The 17,131-nt window shown below is 63.4% G+C and overlaps 3 protein-coding genes across 25 annotated transcripts; 1 reads left to right on the top strand and 2 right to left on the bottom strand.

Moving 5' to 3' along the window:
• Positions 1 to 102: 102 nt before the first annotated feature.
• Positions 103 to 5,028, top strand: POLR2L (RNA polymerase II, I and III subunit L). The gene is made up of 2 exons (XM_055580490.1): positions 103 to 267; positions 4,775 to 5,028. Exons 1-2 carry the CDS (start codon positions 173 to 175, stop codon positions 4,881 to 4,883), a joined length of 204 nt encoding a protein of 67 aa, XP_055436465.1. The 5' UTR covers positions 103 to 172; the 3' UTR covers positions 4,884 to 5,028.
• Positions 5,029 to 6,142: 1,114 nt separating this feature from the next.
• CD151 (CD151 molecule (Raph blood group)) lies at positions 6,143 to 10,858 on the bottom strand. 8 transcript variants are annotated; one of them, XM_055580472.1, is made up of 9 exons: positions 10,721 to 10,858; positions 9,728 to 9,828; positions 8,826 to 9,097; positions 8,538 to 8,729; positions 8,076 to 8,150; positions 7,438 to 7,542; positions 7,175 to 7,333; positions 6,985 to 7,071; positions 6,143 to 6,823 (listed from the first exon to the last, which is right to left on the bottom strand). In XM_055580472.1, the coding sequence occupies exons 3-9, from the start codon at positions 8,907 to 8,909 to the stop codon at positions 6,764 to 6,766; spliced, it is 762 nt and encodes a 253-aa protein (XP_055436447.1). In that variant the 5' UTR covers positions 8,910 to 9,097; positions 9,728 to 9,828; positions 10,721 to 10,858; the 3' UTR covers positions 6,143 to 6,763. The 8 variants fall into 8 exon arrangements, with proteins under 8 accessions (XP_055436447.1, XP_055436449.1, XP_055436451.1 ...); XM_055580474.1 differs by having other exon boundaries at positions 8,826 to 9,074; XM_055580476.1 differs by having other exon boundaries at positions 8,826 to 9,044.
• A 457-nt stretch (positions 10,859 to 11,315) lies between these two features.
• Positions 11,316 to 16,040, bottom strand: CRACR2B (calcium release activated channel regulator 2B). Of its 16 annotated transcripts, XM_055580465.1 has the most exons (9): positions 14,451 to 14,795; positions 14,264 to 14,375; positions 13,719 to 13,890; positions 13,200 to 13,346; positions 13,005 to 13,095; positions 12,801 to 12,893; positions 12,513 to 12,679; positions 12,258 to 12,329; positions 11,318 to 12,105 (listed from the first exon to the last, which is right to left on the bottom strand). In XM_055580465.1, exons 1-9 carry the CDS (start codon positions 14,766 to 14,768, stop codon positions 11,928 to 11,930), a joined length of 1,350 nt encoding a protein of 449 aa, XP_055436440.1. In that variant the 5' UTR covers positions 14,769 to 14,795; the 3' UTR covers positions 11,318 to 11,927. The 16 variants fall into 16 exon arrangements, with proteins under 16 accessions (XP_055436427.1, XP_055436438.1, XP_055436440.1 ...); XM_055580463.1 differs by having other exon boundaries at positions 11,317 to 12,105; positions 14,264 to 14,797; XM_055580466.1 differs by having other exon boundaries at positions 12,071 to 12,156; positions 14,264 to 14,799.
• Between the last annotated feature and the right edge of the window lie 1,091 nt (positions 16,041 to 17,131).

Raw genomic sequence — 17,131 nt, 5'->3', positions numbered from 1 at the left:
GGAGGAGCCGCCGTCGCGGCGGGAGGCGGACGCCGGCAGCGCCGGGCGGCCGCGGGGAGGTGGACGGGCCGGGCCGGCACCCCCGCGCCATGGGCGCGCCGGGGCGGAAGCGCCGGGGGATCCGGGCGTCGGGCCGCCGGGCCGCGCAGCTTCTGGCTCCCGCGCCGCCGCCATGATCATCCCCGTTCGCTGCTTCACGTGTGGCAAGATCGTCGGCAACAAGTGGGAGGCCTACCTGGGCCTGCTGCAGGCCGAGTACACCGAGGGGTGAGCGGCGCGCTCCCGGCCGCCGGCCAGCGGGGCCCGGGCGGGGGCAGGGGGGCCCGGCCTGCGGGGCCCGGCCAGCGGGGCCCGGGGCGGGGGCAGGGGGGCCCGGCCAGCGGGGCCCGGGGTGGCGGGTGGGGGCCCCGGCCAGCGGGGCCCGGGGTGGCGGGGTGTCGAGGATCCAGGCCTGACGGGTTGGGGTCTTGAGGCGGCAGTCAGGGGTCTAGGCCTCCAGGTCAGGGGCAAGGGACGTTCATTAGATCCCAGGTGACCCTGGCAAGGCTTTTATTCCCCGAGCCTTTGCCAGCCCTGTTCTCCAGACCTGCTCTCAGGAAAGCGTCTCCCACGCCGCAGTTCAGGCAGAGGAGGGGAGCTGGTTGCCAAGCGCTGGTGTCTGGGGACTCGAGTATCCTGGCTCCACGCCTCCACCGCAAATAGGCCCCTGGCCACCTCTGTCCATCAGCTCCCTAAGGTCTCCCTGCTATTAGGCCCATCCCTGTGTCCTCAAAGACATTGATGCTGGGAAAGGTTGAAGGGAAAAGGAGAAGGGAGCGGCAGAGGAGGACATAGTTAGGTAGCATCACCAACTCAATGGACAGGAATTTAAGCCAACTCTGGGAGATAGTGGAGAACAGAGGAGCTTATCGTGCTGCGGTCCATGGGGTCACGGACACGACTGAGCGACTGAACAACAAACCGTGTCCTGCAGACTCACAGGCTTTTGTAGGACATCGGACAAGCTTCTGATCACATAGCCCTCGTCATCGGGCTTCTGTGGGGTCTCTTCCGTGTTTGCCCCTTGGCACTGCACTTACCGCCTTACTTGTCTGAGTTTACCCTAGATGAGAGTCTTCCTTTGGTCCTTGTGTGGACAGCCCCATCCTTATCAAAATGTGAACCTTGGGGACCTGGAGCGTGCCAGCCAGCCGGGCTTCTCGGTGCAGCTGGTTGGGTGGACTGGGAAGCACTGGACAGCCTTAGCATTTGCACCAGGCTCCAGGGAAGCTGGTGGAATGACGACAGATCAGATCAGATCAGTCGCTCAGTCGTGTCCGACTCTTTGCAACCCCATGATTCACAGCACGCCAGGCCTCCCTGTCCATCACCAACTCCCGGAGTTCACTGAGACTCAGGTCCATCGAGTCAGTGATGCCATCCAGCCGTCTCATCCTCTGTCGTCCCCTTCTCCTCCCGCCCCCAATCCCTCCCAGCATCAGAGTCTTTTCCAATGAGTCAACTCTTCGCATGAGGTGGCCAAAGTACTGGAGTTTCAGCTTTAGCATCATTTCTTCCAAAGAGATCCCAGGGCCGGTCTCCTTCAGAATGGACTGGTTGATTCTCCTTGCAGTCCAAGGGACTCTCAAGAGTCTTCTCCAACACCACAGTTCAAAAGCATCAATTCTTCGGTGCTCAGCCTTCTTCGCAGTCCAACTCTCACATCCATACATGACCACAGGAAAAACCATAGCCTTGACTGGACGAACCTCTGTTGGCAAATTAATGTCTCTGCTTTGAACATGCTGTCTAGGTTGGTCATAACTTTCCTTCCAAGGAGTAAGCGTCTTTTAATTTCATGGCTGCAGTCACCATCTGCAGTGATTTTGGAGCCCAGAAAAATAAAGTCTGACACCGTTTCCACTGTTTCCCCATCTGTTTGCCATGAAGTGATGGGACCAGATGCCATGATCTTTGTTTTCTGAATGTTGAGCTTTAAGCCAACTTTTTCACTCTCCTCTTTTACCTTCATCAAGAGGCTTTTTAGTTCCTCTTCACTTTCTGCCATAAGGGTGGTGTCATCTGCATATCTGACATTATTGATATTTCTTCTGGCAATCTTGATTCCAGCTTGTGTTTCTTCCAGTCCAGCGTTTCTCATGATGTACTCTGCATATAAGTTAAGTAAACAGGGTGACAATATACAGCCTTGACGAACTCCTTTTCCTATTTGGATCCAGTCTGTTGTTCCGTGTCCAGTTCTAACTGTTGCTTCCTGACCTGCATACAGATTTCTCAAGAGGCAGATCAGGTGGTCTGGTATTCCCATCTCTTGCAGAATTTTCCACAGTTTCTTGTGATCCACACAGTCAAAGGCTTTGGCATAGTCAATAAAGCAAAAATAGATGTTTTTCTGGAACTCTCTTGCTTTTTCCATGATCCAGCGGATGTTGGCAATTTGATCTCTGGTTCCTCTGCCTTTTCTAAAACCAGCTTGGACATCAGGAAGTTCACGGTTCACATATTACTGAAGACTGGCTTGGAGAATTTTAAGTATTACTTTACTAGCGTGTGGGATGAGTGCAATTGTGCGGTAGTTTGAGCATTCTTTGGCATTGCCTTTCTTTGGGATTGGAATGAAAACTGACCTTTTCCAGTCCTGTGGCCACTGCTGAGTTTTCCAAATTTGCTGGCATATTGAGTGCAGCACTTTCACAGCATCATCTTTCAGGATTTGGAATAACTCAACTGGAATTCCATCACCTCCACTAGCTTTGTTCGTAGTGATGCTTTCTAAGGCCCACTTGACTTCACATTCCAGGATGTCTGGCTCTAGGTCAGTGATCACACCGTCGTGATTATCTGGATTGTGAAGATCTTTTTTGTATAGTTCTTCTGTGTGTTCTTGCCATCTCTTCTTAATATCTTCTGCTTCTGTTAGGTCCATACCATTTCTGTCCTTTATCGAGCCCATCTTTGCATGATATGTTCCTTTGGTATCTCTGATTTTCTTGAAGAGATCCCTAGTCTTTCCCATTCTGTTGTTTTCCTCTATTTCTTTGCATTGATCGCTGAAGAAGTCTTTATTATCTCTTCTTGCTATTCTCTGGAACTCTGCATTCAGATGTTTATATCTTTCCTTTTTTCCTTTGCTTTTCGCTTCTCTTCTTTTCACAGCTATTTGTAAGGCCTCCCCAGACAGCCATTTTGCTTTTTTGCATTTCTTTTCCATGGGGATGGTCTTGATCCCTGTCTCCTGTACAATGTCACGAACCTCATTCCATAGCTCATCAGGCACTCTATCTATCAGATCTAGGCCCTTAAATCTATTTCTCACTTCCATTGTATAATCATAAGGGATTTGATTTAGGTCATACCTGAATGGTCTAGTGGTTTTCCCTACTTTCTTCAGTTTAAGTCTGAATTTGGCAATAAGGAGTTCATGGTCTGAGCCACAGTCAGCTCCTGGTCTTGTTTTTGCTGACTATATAGAGTTTCTCCATCTTTGGCTGCAAAGAATATAATCAATCTGATTTCGGTGTCCACCATCTGGTGATGTCCATGTATAGAGTCTTCTCTTGTGTTGTTGGAAGAGGGTGTTTGTTATGACCAGTGCATTTTCTTGGCAAAACTCTATTAGTCTTTGCCCTGCTTCATTCCATATTCCAAGGCCAAATTTGCCTGTTCCTCCAGGTGTTTCTTGACTTCCTACTTTTGTGTTCCAGTCCCCTGTAATGAAAAGGACATCTTTTTGGGGTGTTAGTTCTAAAACGTCTTGTAGGTCTTCATAGAACCGTTCAACTTCAGCTTCTTCAGCATTACTGGTTGGGGCATAGATTTGGATTACTGTGATATTGAATGGTTTGCCTTGGAAACGAACAGAGATCATTCTGTCATTTTTGAGATTGCATCCAAGTACTGCATTTAGGACTCTTTTGTTGACCATGATGGGTATTCCATTTCTTCTGAGGGATTCCTGCCCGCAGTAGTAGATATAATGGTCATCTGAGTTAAATTCACCCATTCCAGTCCATTTCAGTTCGCTGATTCCTAGAATGTCGACATTCACTCTTGCCATCTCTTGTTTGACCACTTCCAATTTGCCTTGATTCATGGACCTGACATTCCAGGTTCCTATGCAATATTGCTCTTTACAGCATCGGATCTTGCTTCTATCACCAGTCACATCCACAGCTGGGTACTTTTTGCTTTGGCTCCATCGCTTCATTCTTTCTGGAGTTATTTCTCCACTGATCTCTAGTAGCATATTGGGCACCTACTGACCTGGGGAGTTCCTGTTTCAGTATCCTATCATTTTGCCTTTTCATACTGTTCATGGGGTTCTCAAGGCAAGAATACTGAAGTGGTTTGCCATTCCCTTCTCCAGTGGACCACATTCTGTCAGATCTCTCCACCATGAGCTGCCTATCTTGGGTTGCCCCACGGGCATGGCTTAGTTTCATTGAATTAGACAAGGCTGTGGTCCTAGTGTGATTAGATTGACTAGTTTTCTGTGTGTATGGTTTCAGTGTGTCTGCCCTCTGATGCCCTCTTGCAACACCTACCCTCTTACTTGGGTTTCTCTTACCTTGGGCGTGGGGCTGGCAGCCTGCCCCAGACTCCGCCCCGAGATGCCCCAGGCCAGGTCTGGGTGCCACGCTGGTGCCCGCACACAGGAGGCTTTGAGGGTGGCTGGGGCCGCGTCTCTGGGAGGGGCGAGGGGGCTGCTTCCGCCGGGCGAGGCCCTCTGTCTGCCAGGAAGAGCAGGCTGCAACCCGGTTTCTCCCACCTGCAGGGACGCCCTGGACGCGCTGGGCCTGAAGCGCTACTGCTGCCGCCGCATGCTGCTTGCCCACGTGGACCTGATCGAGAAGCTGCTCAACTACGCACCCCTGGAGAAGTGACCCCGCCATGCGGCAGGCGGTGTCTCGCCCATGGCTTGTTCCCCTGGGGTGTGGGGCGCTGGAAGCCGCGCCCGCCCATGGCTCTGTTGGCGTGGGTCTTCCTGTCTGGAAAGAACTGTCTAATAAATGTTTCTGAGGACTGCCAGGAGGTCCTAACAGTTGGTCTGGCTTTGTGGGCTGCCCCGCCGGTTTGTGGGTTCTACCTGGTGCATGAGGCCACTCACAGGTGCCTGAGGCCCTCACGGCCCAGAAGGAGGGTGGGCCTTCCACACAGCAGAGCTCAGCATGGGGCTTCCTTCCTCTGTGGGCGCACTTGGCCCCACAGAAGACACAGATGTCACGAGTGCTTGAGGTGGGGGCACCGGCGTCCCACAGCGCTGTGCTGGGTGCCCTTCGGCCGAGAACAGAGGTCCCCACCTCCTCCCCCAGTATCTAAAGCACCAGACTTTCTGAGCTCCGAGTGCCGTGCCCCCTGTGGTCACAGCTGCGCATCCTGAGGGTGCTGCCGCCAGAAGCTTCCAGGCTCCACCCAAGGCAGGCAGGCAGCTCTGCTCCAGAGGGCACGCGCCTCCGTGGCCAGCCCCGAGACCCCACAGTAGGTGGGAGGTGCCCCGAGGCAGCTCTCCTGGGCATCTGTTCTGAATGGGCTCTCGGTGCCCAGGCGTTAAGTGCGTTGCCCTGAAAACCGACTAGAGAGCTGTCTGGCAGGGGCGGGGGTGGGGGGCAGCTCATCCCGGTCCAGCTCAGGCTGAGGCTTCAAACCAGAAGCTGCCACTTTGGCGGGGCTCAGGCAGGCCCTGGTTCTTCCAGCAGCTCAGGGCAGGAGGGAGGCGGCCTTCCTGAGGCCACCTGCCCAGGCATCTGATGGGTGGTCTCTGCAGAGACCAGGCCCAGCACCCTTCTCTGGCCCCGCCCTGCCGGCAGACGTCCTGCCAGACCCCACCTGACTCGCTCCCAAGACCCCCGCTCTGGTCCCTGGTCCCTGTGCGGTGGCCATACAGGCCTTTGGAAACCACAAGCGGTCCAGTCACCCACTCCCTGGGGTCTCAGCCCCGCTCCCTCGGAGCTCTTCCGCATCACCAGACCTGCATCCAGGGAGTAGCTGAGCTCCTGCGAGGCCTGTCTGCAGCTGGCCCAGCCTCCATCCCATGGAGCCCTGTGTCCACCTCTTGCGGCCCTGGGGGTGGGTCTGTTCACTCTGCCGACGTGACAGCCCTTGGAGACCAGAACTACTTCTGTCAGCGAAGTCATCTCAGCCATCCATTCCACAGACATTTATTGAGCACCTATCAAGTAGCAAGAGCAGTCCTAGGCATGGACTAGAGCAGTGACTATAACCCTCAGGGTCCTGCCTCTGGGGGAGCGTGAGAGCGGTGACCTACTCAGTACGAGGCTGCAGACAGCGGTCAGCGGGGGAGCAGCCGAGGCCCGGCCCGGAGGGCTCTTCCCTGGTTGAGGAGGAGGCCCGGTACCCCGGGGGCCTGGGGGAGGCACCTGGGGCCTCCTCACCTGCTGCTGCCCAGCTCCCTGCACCAGCCCATTTCTGGAGCACCCCAAGGCCATGATCTCAGCCCAAAGAAGACGGTGGTGGGAGGGGGGCCTTTGTTGTTAACCCCCAGCCCAACAGATCGGTGGGGCTGACCTTAGGTCTTGGGACTTTGGTGTGTAGCTAAAGGCACTTGAAGCTGCCTCTGGGGCTTGGGGGTTCCCAGAGGGCACGGTGATGGCACAGTGGGGGTCCAGGCAGTGGAACAGTCTCCCTGGTAGAGGAGGGGGCAGAGTCGCCGCCTGGACCGCAGCACTCTGGCTCTCAGGAGTGTCAGTAGTCAACGCATGGCGAGAAGCTGCAGCGCACGGAGGGCGGGTGCCCGTGGACACGCTCAGTAGTGCTCCAGCTTCAGGCTCTTGTACAGGCAGCAGGTGAAGAGCATCCCGAACACCTGAGCACAGGGCCAGCGAGAGCACGTCAGCCCCGGCCCGCAACACACACGGCACACGGGCGAGGCCCAGCCCCCATGCACACCACACCTGCACACGGGCGAGGCCCAGCCCCCCACACACACGGCACACGGGCCATGCCCAGCACCCCCCACACACACACCTGTACACAGGCAATGCCCAGGCCCACGGCCCCGATGATCCTCAGGTGCTCCTGGATGAAGGTCTCCAGCTTGGTGATGCAGCCGCCCTGCAGGGGTGGAGGGGCTGCTGAAGGTGGCGAGTCCTCCAGCCGCCTCGGGGACGGGGCCACCCAGCATCCCAGGCAGCTCAGCAGGCCCCCACCGGCCTACCTCCACTTTGTAGATGTTGGAGGCGTGGTCCCGCCGCCCACAGCCAGGCACCACGGTCTTGCAGCAGCTGTCGGGGACCACTCGTCCGTCCGCCTCGCCCGAGCGGATCCACTCGCTGTCCTGCCAGTCCCGCGAGTTGTTGCTGCCGCAGCAGTGGAACTACAACAGGAACAGAGCTCAGGCGGAGCCCCGGGCCTCAGCCCTGTGGCAAGGCTCCCGCAGAGGTCCGGGGAGGCCCCGCCCTGCGCCTCCCAGCCACCCACCTCCTGCTGCAGCTTGTCCACAGCGCTGGTCACGCCCTCGTGGCCCGGCTGGTGGTACCGCCTGGTCATGGTGCCCTTGAGGTTCTCCTTGAGCTCTGCGTTCAGCTGGGGTGAGGGAGGGACAGCTGCAGCCCTGGTCGAAGACTCCGAGGTGGGGCAGGGTGGGAGTGGGCGTAGACCAGCAAAGGGGGGGCATGCAGGAGGACTATGGGAAGGGCTGGGGTCAGGGAATGGGCGTTGGATGCTGGCTCAGACAGGTGGTTGTGGGGGCCAGGTGGCTGGGAGTCACCCAGATGGCCGTGGGCAGGGTCGGCGGCAGGGAAGGCACTCCAGATTCCCTGGACACCTGCCTCAGCCGAGAGGCAGCTTGGGTGCGGAGGGCCAGCTGGCCATGCCTGTGGCCCACCCTCCACCTGTGACCCCGCCCCCTCTCCAGGGCCTGAGGACGCGAGGCTCAGCACTGCAGCCTTACTGTCTCTGTCCTTCCTAGCCTACACATTGTACCCTTACACGGCAGGTCTTCACATGCATGCCCTGCCTGTGTGTGTGTGGCCCAGTGCATGGGTGTCCGTGTCCCTACGTGTACGTGTACGTCTCCTGCACGTCCACGTCCTCACATGGCCTGTCCCAGCCCTCACCTGCTGGTAGTAGACGTAGGCCAGGACCCCGGCAATGATCTCCAGCAGAAAGATGATGAGGAGCAGGCCGAAGTACTGAGGGAGGCGCAGGGACTCAGTCAGGTGGGCTGGGGCGTGGACACCCCCATTCCGTGAGGACGCCCAGCGCCAGGCATGGCAGAGCGGAGCCACTGCCCTCAGCTGCCAAGTGGCCACACAGTGGGGGCCCCCGGCAGCAGGTGAGGCCTGGGAGACCCCCAGGCCTCCCAGTGCTCCTCCTCAGGCGTCATGCCTCTGCTGGCCCAGCTGGGATACGGGGACCCTCAGGTGGGCAAGGAGCCCCTCCCAGGTGAGCACAGCAGAGTCTGTCTGTCCTGCAGTCTCACCCATCATTCCCTTCTAAGCCCTCCTAACCCAGAACCAACCCCAAGCAACCTGGCAGGGAGCCCCACCCCCACCCTCAGTGCGGCAAGCCCTGCTGACCAGACGCAGCAGGTTCCTCCTCTCCTTGAAGGTGGCACAGCAGCCCAGCGCCCCGGTCACCATAACAACAATGCCCGCCACCACCAGGATGTAGGCTGTGGCCAGGTAGGTGCCCGAGGCCAGCAGGCTGATGTAGTCACTCTTGAGGGCCAGCGTCCAGATGCCCACGGCCATGACGGCCAGACCAGCCAGCTGCGGGCAGTGCACACCGGTCAGCACATCCGGCCCCGGGCGTGGACCCCCGGCCAGACTCCTCCGAGGTCGGGGAGGGGGGTGCCCACTGCTCACCCAGAAGCAGCAGTTGAAGGTGAAGAGCAGGTACTTGAGGCAGACGGTGCCACATGTTGTCGACTTCTCCCCAAACTCGCCCATCCTGGGGCCGGTGGGTGGGGGAGGCGCTGCCCAGGAGGACGGCCAAACGCCAGCGGGGAGAGGAGCGGGGGACACGTGTCCAGACCAGGTTGGGGCCAAGCCAACTGCCTGCCTGGGTGACGATTCTGGGAGCGTCTGTGGGAAGCAGGACCCCTCCCGGGAGGGCTGCACAGAAGCCCCCGCCGCCACTGCAGCAAGGGCAGACGTGGTGCCCTCAGCCCAGCTGAAGCCTGGGGGGCGGGCCCGGCTTCCCTGACCAGTGCCCAGGGCACGATGGGAGAGGCATGGAGGACCCCCAACCACCACCACGGGCTGACTCAGCCCTGCAGGCAGCCAGGTAGGACGGCCCAGCAGGCACCTCGGGTGAGCTCAGACAGGCCCCCCACACCACCCCACCCCAAACATTCCCTGGGCCCCACGTCACAGGGTGGCAGGATCCTACTGGCTGCTGGGGCGGGGGTGGGGGGGGGGCAGAAGCTGCTCAAAGGTAGACTGATCTGTGCTTTTTTAACTTAGTCCTGTGGCCTTGGAGAAGGCTCTTAGGCCTCATAAAGGGCCGGCCTGCCTTCCTTCCAGCCAGAGCTGGTAGGTGCCACCCCCAGACCTGGGGGTCCTTCCTGAATGGGGACAGCCACACCAACCCAGGGGGAAGTGTCGCTCCAGCCTGTGTCCTTCCCCAGAGCCACCCCACCCTCTCCTTTCTGGGTGTCTGCATGAGCGGGGTGGAGACAGAGGGCAGAGGAGCCCTGGGGCCCTGTTTCCAGACAGACATAGTGCCTCCCCGAGCTGGACTCCTAGCGGCTGCGCCTAGCACTCACCTGGCTGGTGGGATGGCTCCTCTGTAGGGCAGGTAGACAGAAGTTCCCGCCTGAAGAGGCTCCACTAGAGGGCCAGGGACAGGCCACAGGTCAGGCTCAACCTGGATGGGCAGGATCCCACCATCCCTCCTTGTAGCTGACCCAGGTACTGGCCGCGAGCTGGCCGCATCCGCCCCGCCCCCCGCCCGCGGAGAAGGGAGCGGCCAGGCCCGGTATTTTGGCCTGGGCTAGGGCGGGGCAGGGCAGAAGACATTTCTGGACAGTCTGATCCTGGGAGGGGCCGCACGCCTCCTCCAAGCCCCCTAGTCTGAGCCTTGGCACCTGGCCTGTAACTGGCCCTTCCCCCACCAAGCGGCAGTAACTGCCGCCTGGGAAGAAGAAAAGGCGCAGACCCTCCGCGCAGGCGGACCTGGGACTGTCCCGGGGTCCGGGGTCCTGGGAAGGCTGTTTCCAGGCACAGGCTCCACCCGCACGGCCCGCCCTTGGGCGAAGGGCTGAGGAGCGGGCCGCCTTTCCGGGAGTGCCCGGAGGAGGTGAGCCCCCAGGGAAGGGCCAGCCAGAAATAGCTCCCGAGGCCCTGGACACGGCCGCCCCACCCCCGGCTCCCGAGGCCCAGCCGGGCCTGTCAGCGGCCCACGCCCCAAGGTGGGGGACTCCCAGCTCGGCTCCCGCCCGGCCGGTGAGGAATTCGCGCGTCACCGCGATGAAGTCACCGCCGCCGCCACCCCCACGCCCAGGCGGGGCGCACGGCCCGCCCACTCGCACCGGCGGAGAGGAGGGCACCGGTGTTCGCGCAGTGCGTGGGGTGTTCGGGAGGAGCCCCGGCCCGAGGGGGCCGCAAGGACGGTCCGGAGACCAGGGAGGCGCCTTGCCCTCGCCCGGCGGACCCTCGGCCCGCCGGGCCTCCGGGCACTCGTCTATCCCTGGTAGGAGCCTGCGGGGCCGCCAGGCGCGCAGCTTCTCCCGGTCGTCGGTGCCCGGCGGTGCACTCACCGGCCACGCGTCCGAGTCCGGCGGGCGGCGGGCGGCGGGGGCGGCGGCGGCGGCGGCGGCTGGGAGACCAGAGAAGACACAGCCGGCCCGGGCCTGCGACCGAGACGCGCGGTGCCGCCCCGGGCCCCGCCCCGAGCCCGCAGGCCCCGCCCCCGGCCAGCGACGCAGGCGGGTCCGGACAGGGCTCGGCGCGCGCGGGCGGGGCACCAGCCCCGGCGGCGGCCTAAGGGCCACCCGAGGAGGCCGAGGCCAGGCGAGCTGCGGCCCGAGGCACCCGCTCGGGAGGAGCGGCGGGGGCGGGGCGGGGCGGGGCTGCGGGGGTCCCCGGGACAGACGCGGGCCTGCCCGGTGGAGGGCCTAGAGGTGCGGTCAAGGGCAGAGAGGGGCCTCTCTGGGCGCCGTGCGGAGGATGGCTTGCAGGGGAGGCCCGGGTCACGGCGTGAGAGGGTCCGGACAGGAGGGTGTCGCCTGGGAGTGGTGGGAAAATGTTCGGGAACGAGGGCAGATGCTGCGACCGGCTGCGCTGGGGATCTACAGCAGAGTGCCCGACGGCTCGAGGCCGCGCCGTCGGTGAGGACAGCTCTCCCGGGACAGTGGGAGGCCCTCGTCCCCTGCTCCCTGCCCGAGGCTCGGGCTGGCAGGGCGGAGGGGCACTGGGGACAGCTTAGGCCCACCCCCGGCGCCTCCACTCAGGATTCCAGTGGGCTGAACTAGCCCACCCAGGGCTGTGTGAGGACTGGCATGGGGAGGGGGTGGCCCTGGAGGCTGGGGGCGGTCAGAGAACCCGGCCCACTGCTTCCTGGCCGACTGGCCTCAGTCCCTTGGTCCCTACAACTCTGGCGGACGGTGAGGGCTTGCGGACATGTCCAGTGGACACACAAGGACAATGGACACCTGGTCCAAATGCTACGGCTCCCACACACACAGGAGGCCGAGGAGGATCAAGTCAGTGGACTTTATTCGGAGGAGGGGGTTTTCCGCTAGTTTTGATGCGCTGGGGATAGAATGAGGACCACAGGAAGGGACATGAGTCCCTGACACCCCCCCCCCCCAGGTTAGTTCCTTCATGTCTGCAAGTCAGGCAGGCCGGGGAGCTCACTGGGGACAGCCCACATCCTGGATAGGCAGCCCCCAGTCACGCCGAGTCGCCTTCAAGGGGCGGCTTCTCTGAGTAGCCAGGTGAAGCCCAGTGAGTCACTCGGGCTGGTCAGCGGGCACTGGGCAGGTGGCCGGAGCCGCGTCTTGGGGGGCGAGCCCAGCTACTGCAACAGCAGCAGCAGGGGGCGCCCAGCAGGGGGGCCGAGCTCAGCGCCTTCCTGCGGCTGCTACCCAGCCGCTGGGCCTCACAGACGTCCCTCTCGTCTCGGAGCCGCGTGTTCAGCTCCCTGGGGAACAGCAGTCCACAGGCTCTGAGGGGGTCTCAAGAGGAAGCACGCCTGGGTGGGGGACGCGGGCACGGAAGGGCTTCCTCGCGGTGGGGGGGCGGGGGGGGGGGCTGGGTGGAAGCCGGCGGGGCGCGGACGCCTTCCGGACGCACCTGAGAAGCTCCAGTTGCCGCAGGAGGCTGAGCTTCTCTTTCTGCATGTTCCTCGAGACCGCGACCACGTCTCTGCAGGACGGAGGTGGTGATCCGGATGCAGGAAGGCGCCTCGGGGTGCCGCACGGCCCCCTGGAGGACCCGCCCCACGGACACCCCAGAGGCGGGGCTGGAGCCGGGGGCGACGGCAGCCCGGAGCTCCAGGCGCGCCCCTCCCCGGAGCCCGCCCCCGAGGGCCCGGCCCGCCCCCGGCACCGTTGGGCTTGCTCGCTGCGGCCCTGCGCGTCGCCCTCCAGTTTGCGGAGCTGCTCCTGCGCGCCCTCCAGTTGCGTCCGCAGCGCCTCGTTGGCCAGCCACAGCTGTGCGTTCTGCGCCTGCGCCTCCAGCTGCTCGGAGGTCCGGGCCTGCAGCTGTTGTTCCAGCTGGGGGAGCGGGGGGTCGAGGCTGGAGAGAGCCCCCCAAGTCGCCAGGGAGTGCGTGGGGACGGCGGGGCTTGGGCCCGGGCTGGGCCGCCATGCATCCCTCCGCGCGGCGGCTGCTCACCTCCCGCTGCCGCAGCCCCGCGCGCTCCAGCTCCTGCTCGCGACTCTGCAGCTCCAGTTCCAGGCGGCCTCTCCGCTCCTCCTGGGGGAGGCCCTAGGACGCGCGGGGACACCTGAGCCCCCGTGGGCGGCAGAGGCGCGGGTAGGACCAGTTCCGTCTAAGAAGGCAGCCCCCCGGAGACCCGCGCGCCCGGGCTGGGCCCACCTGACCCCGCAGGCGCTGGCGCTGCTCGCGCAGCTGCTGCTCCATCTCCTCGTACAGACACCGCACTTCCCGCTGGTGCTCGCTCTCCCTCCTGCGGGGAACCGAGGGTGAGACGGCGGCTGAGAGCCTGCCAGCACCGCAGCCAGGAGCCCCTCCGCCTGGCCCTCCGGCCGCCCCCGGCCTCCCAGCCCTCACCTCCGCAGAGCGTGCTCCAGGCCGTCCCGCTCTCTGGCCGCCTCCTCCAGGCAGGCTGACGCGCGCATCAGAACTTCCTCGAAGGAGCCCAGCAGTTCGGGCCGCTCACGCTGCAGCCGGGTCCAGAGCGCCCGAATTGCCTGCTGCCTGGGGTGGGTGGGTAGGGGCTGAAGCCGAAGGGAGGACTCCCCCACCCTGAAGGGTGAGCCCGCAGAGGCCCCCGTGGCCTTGGACAAGCAGGCACCCTCTTCCCGGTGGCCTGGCAGGAGGTGTGTACAAGCGGGGTTGTGTCCTTGTGTACCCAGGGCTGTGCCTGTGCTGCGTGCAGCCGTGACTGCTGACTCCAAATGCAAATTCTGTGGGAAATCACGCCCGGCTCACAGTAGTGGCAGCTGAGAGGGCCGGACCCAGCCTGGCCGAGGGTCCCCGTCTGGGAACAGGCACGCAGGCGACCTGGACAGGCCTGCGCAGGTGGACCGAGCAGTGGAGGGTGCTGGGGTCGGGCCAACATGGACTTACTCGCCCAGGACCCGGGCCACACCCAGCTGCTCCAGCGCCGAGCAGAGCAGCTCCTCGTCCTCCTCCACTGAGCCCCCGGCGCCTTGCACATCCAACCAGCCCGACTCGAAGGTCTCCTCTGGAGCCCGGGAGGGCAGAGCACCCGCGGTGGCCTCCACGCCCACGAACTTGCCTGCAGGGCGTGGGAGGAAGAGACTGTTACCCCCCACAGCTCAGCCCACCGCCCCCTCACATATCCTGCCCTTCTCTGAGCCCGGTTTCCTGTTTTTCTTCCTTACTCTGGTCCAACTCCCGTCCTGGGAATGGGAGGTGACAGCTGGGCTCAGGCCAGAATGAGGCACGCCTAGCTCCCAGCCTCACTAGGCTTAGGCTCGGGCAGAGGGGTGGTAGCCGGTGAGCACACCACCGCATTTGGGGGCTCTCTGTGTGTTTGTGTGTGTGCTCTGGAGGGAGGCCACGGGGGGGGGGGTGTGGGCTGCCGGCCTTGTGGGCCCCCAGTCACACGTGCCAGCGGGCTGGGGGTGGGGCTCAGGGGCCCGGCTCACCCAGGCCGAGGCAGAACTCCCGAGCGGTGAGGAAGCCGGTGTGCGCCTGGTCCAGGCTTTCAAACACAGCCTCCAGCTGCTCGGGCGTGAGGGGCAGGTCGCTCTGCAGGCCCTGGCGGGCGGATGGCAGGGCTGAGTGGCCAAGGTCAGCCCCGGGGGCAGGCAGCTTCTGGGGGCGGGGGCTCACCTGCAGGTCGTGCCGGGTGATGAAGCCCTTGGCCTCCTTGTCGCACAGCAGGAACAGCTCCTGGGCCTGCTCCAGCATCGCGGCCGGGGGCCCTGGCGTGCAGCCCTGCTCCCACCCCTCCTCCTCCTGGGCCTCCCCAGCCCCGGGGGGGCTGGCCATGGCGGTGGGCTCAGCCTTGGGTGGCCTGAGCAGAGCTGAGAAGAGACGAGGAGAGAGGAGAAGGGCAGGCAAAGCGGGTGTGAGGCAAAGGCGGCCGAGGGCTAAGCGGGAGCGGTGGGCACCCAGAGGTGGGGCACAGAGGAGCCTCCCTGCCCCCATGGGAAGCGGGAGAGGGCCTGGCAGAGGGACCGCCAGGGGGCGTGTGGCCCAATTTCAGGCAGTGGGGCCGGCGGGCGGGGGCCTGGGTGGAGCTAGGCAGGCTCAAGGCCACAGTCGAAGCCAGCAGGTGCAGGAGAGACTGCATTAAGGGAGGCGTGCTGGGGGCTGCTCTAGATCTTGTGACTGAAATGAGGTGGGGGCTTGCGAGAGGGGGCAAGGTCTTGGGTGAGGGAATGGTAAGCCGCAGAGGACTTGAACAGGTCCTGGAATTGCCGACCTGGGCACGGGGCTGACCAGGCCGGGCCAATGAGAGTACCAGGCGGTCCTGGCTGCTCTCAGCTCCGACCCTGGGCCCCGCCTCCGGCCAGCTGGCAGGCAGGCTGGCTCCGCCCTCCCCGCCCGCAGCCCCTCCCACCGACCTGGGGCCCCACGGAGGGCAGGTGCAGGGTCCAGCCCGGGCCTCGAGGCCTTTCAAGGCCCTTGTCGGGAACCTCAGGGTCTAGCCTAGCAGCCTTTCCTGCTGGCACCATGCTCACCACCACACTGGCCTCCTTCCCAGGGGGTGCCCTGCCCGTTCATCAGACCACCTCTTGTTCCCGCAAAGCCCTGACCCCCGAATTTCCCGAAGCCAGCCCCCAGTGTGGCATCACCCCCCGACCTGGGACCCTGGGGTCGTCGCCCCTCAGTCCAAGACTGTGATTCTCCCCCCCACCCATATTGCCGGGGGTGGGGGGCGACCGATAAAGAGGGCGGATCTGAGGAAGGGCGGGAGGAGGGGACGTGGGCAGAGACCACTCCCCCAGCGCGGGCTAGCCCGCCCCCGGCCCAGCGCGAGCACTCCACCCCACCAGCAGCTCCCTGGCTCCCTGGGACCCGAGGGCCGTCCCAGCCGGAAGCTGCACTGTGTCCCGGCCGCGGAGCGGAGAGTGGGGAGGACTCCTGAGCCCCCACGCCCTGGGGCCCCAGTCTGCCCTGCCCTTGCCACTGCGCGCCCCCAGGGGCACCGGAGTCCCTGGCCGTGATATGCAGGGATCCATGAACCCTGTGGCGACCTGGCGGGGAGGGTGTGGAGGTACGCGGCCAGCGCAGGCAGGGGGTGGGTGGGGGTGGGGGGGACCCGCCAGGCGCCTGCCTACCTGCGAGCTTCACCGCCACACCTGCGCGCACTGGGTTGTCCACCCGCCAGTACCGAGACCCCGGCAGGGCCGGCCGGGCGGAGCCGCCGCCGCTGTCGCCGTGTCCCCGCCGTGTCCCCGCCTCTCAGCACTGCCCTGTAGCCCAGCACTCAGCCCGCCCGCCCTTGCATGCAGCCCCCGACCCCCAGGGTCTGTCCTGTCCGAGCCTGAGCTCCTGGTGGGGTGGAGACGACCCCGGGGACACTTCCTGCACAGGGCCAAGGAGGGGGGGCAGTCCTCAGGATCTTGATTTCAGGCGCCGAAGAGCGTGCAGGAAAAACCAGGCAGGAAATAGACCAAAATATTTTCAACGGTTATCTCTAGGAGTGGCGTGACTTTCCTCTCTTCCCTATGCTTCTCCAACATTCTTTCCCATATGTTTTTAAAACAATAAACGAGTAGTATACTACAACACGGTATTTAAATCAGTGCTTTAGAGGCCTGTGTGTGTGAGGGGGAGTGACTGGGGGGGGCTGGCAGGAGGTTCCTGTCTCAGCAGGCGCCCCAAACCCTCCTTGGGGGCATAGCCCTGACTGCGGCTCCTGTTGGGGGAGGGTTGCCAGAAGGTGCTGGGTGGGGACTGTGTGTGACTTCCTTGCAGGGGGAGAAAATGCCAGCTTCTTCCCAGGGGTCCCCCTCCCAGGTCCCGGCCCGGCCCTGCACCCACCTGGAGGGGCTGGCCTCCCGGGGCCCTCCTGGCAGCGCTGGGGGCTGGGGGCCTCCGCTCCCCCAGGGATCCTGCTGAACTAGAACCGGCTGGGCCTACAGGACAGGACCTTGAGACCAAGGGGTGGCCCCTGGCACAGGCGCGCAGGGACCTGCTGAGCCGGCTCTCCCGGTCGCAGCCCCAGCCCGACCGTTATTGTTGGCTGGGGGCTGCGGCCATGGGGAAGCATGGAGGGCAGGTGAGGGCAAACCCCCAGCAGCAATCAGCTCTGGACTGCCAGCCAAGCGCCCTGCTCCGCTCAGAAACCCCCCTTGCCCCATGGGCCCTTGTGGTCACCAAGGGGGGCTGGCCGCATCCCCTCAGACGGCCCAGGCAGGGCAGAGGAGGCCTCCAGAGCATGTCTCACCCACAAGACCCAGCCCCCCTCACCACACCTGCTCCCTCCTATATTCGGGCAGGGGGCTGGGTACACTGTTGGGGGCGGGGAGGCTCCTGATGACAGGGGCAAGACCCACACCTCC

The sequence above is a fragment of the Bubalus kerabau genome, chromosome 5 (assembly GCF_029407905.1).
Source record: "Bubalus kerabau isolate K-KA32 ecotype Philippines breed swamp buffalo chromosome 5, PCC_UOA_SB_1v2, whole genome shotgun sequence".
Taxonomy (NCBI): Eukaryota; Metazoa; Chordata; class Mammalia; order Artiodactyla; family Bovidae; genus Bubalus; species Bubalus kerabau.
This window is presented reverse-complemented; position numbering and strand designations above follow the sequence as displayed.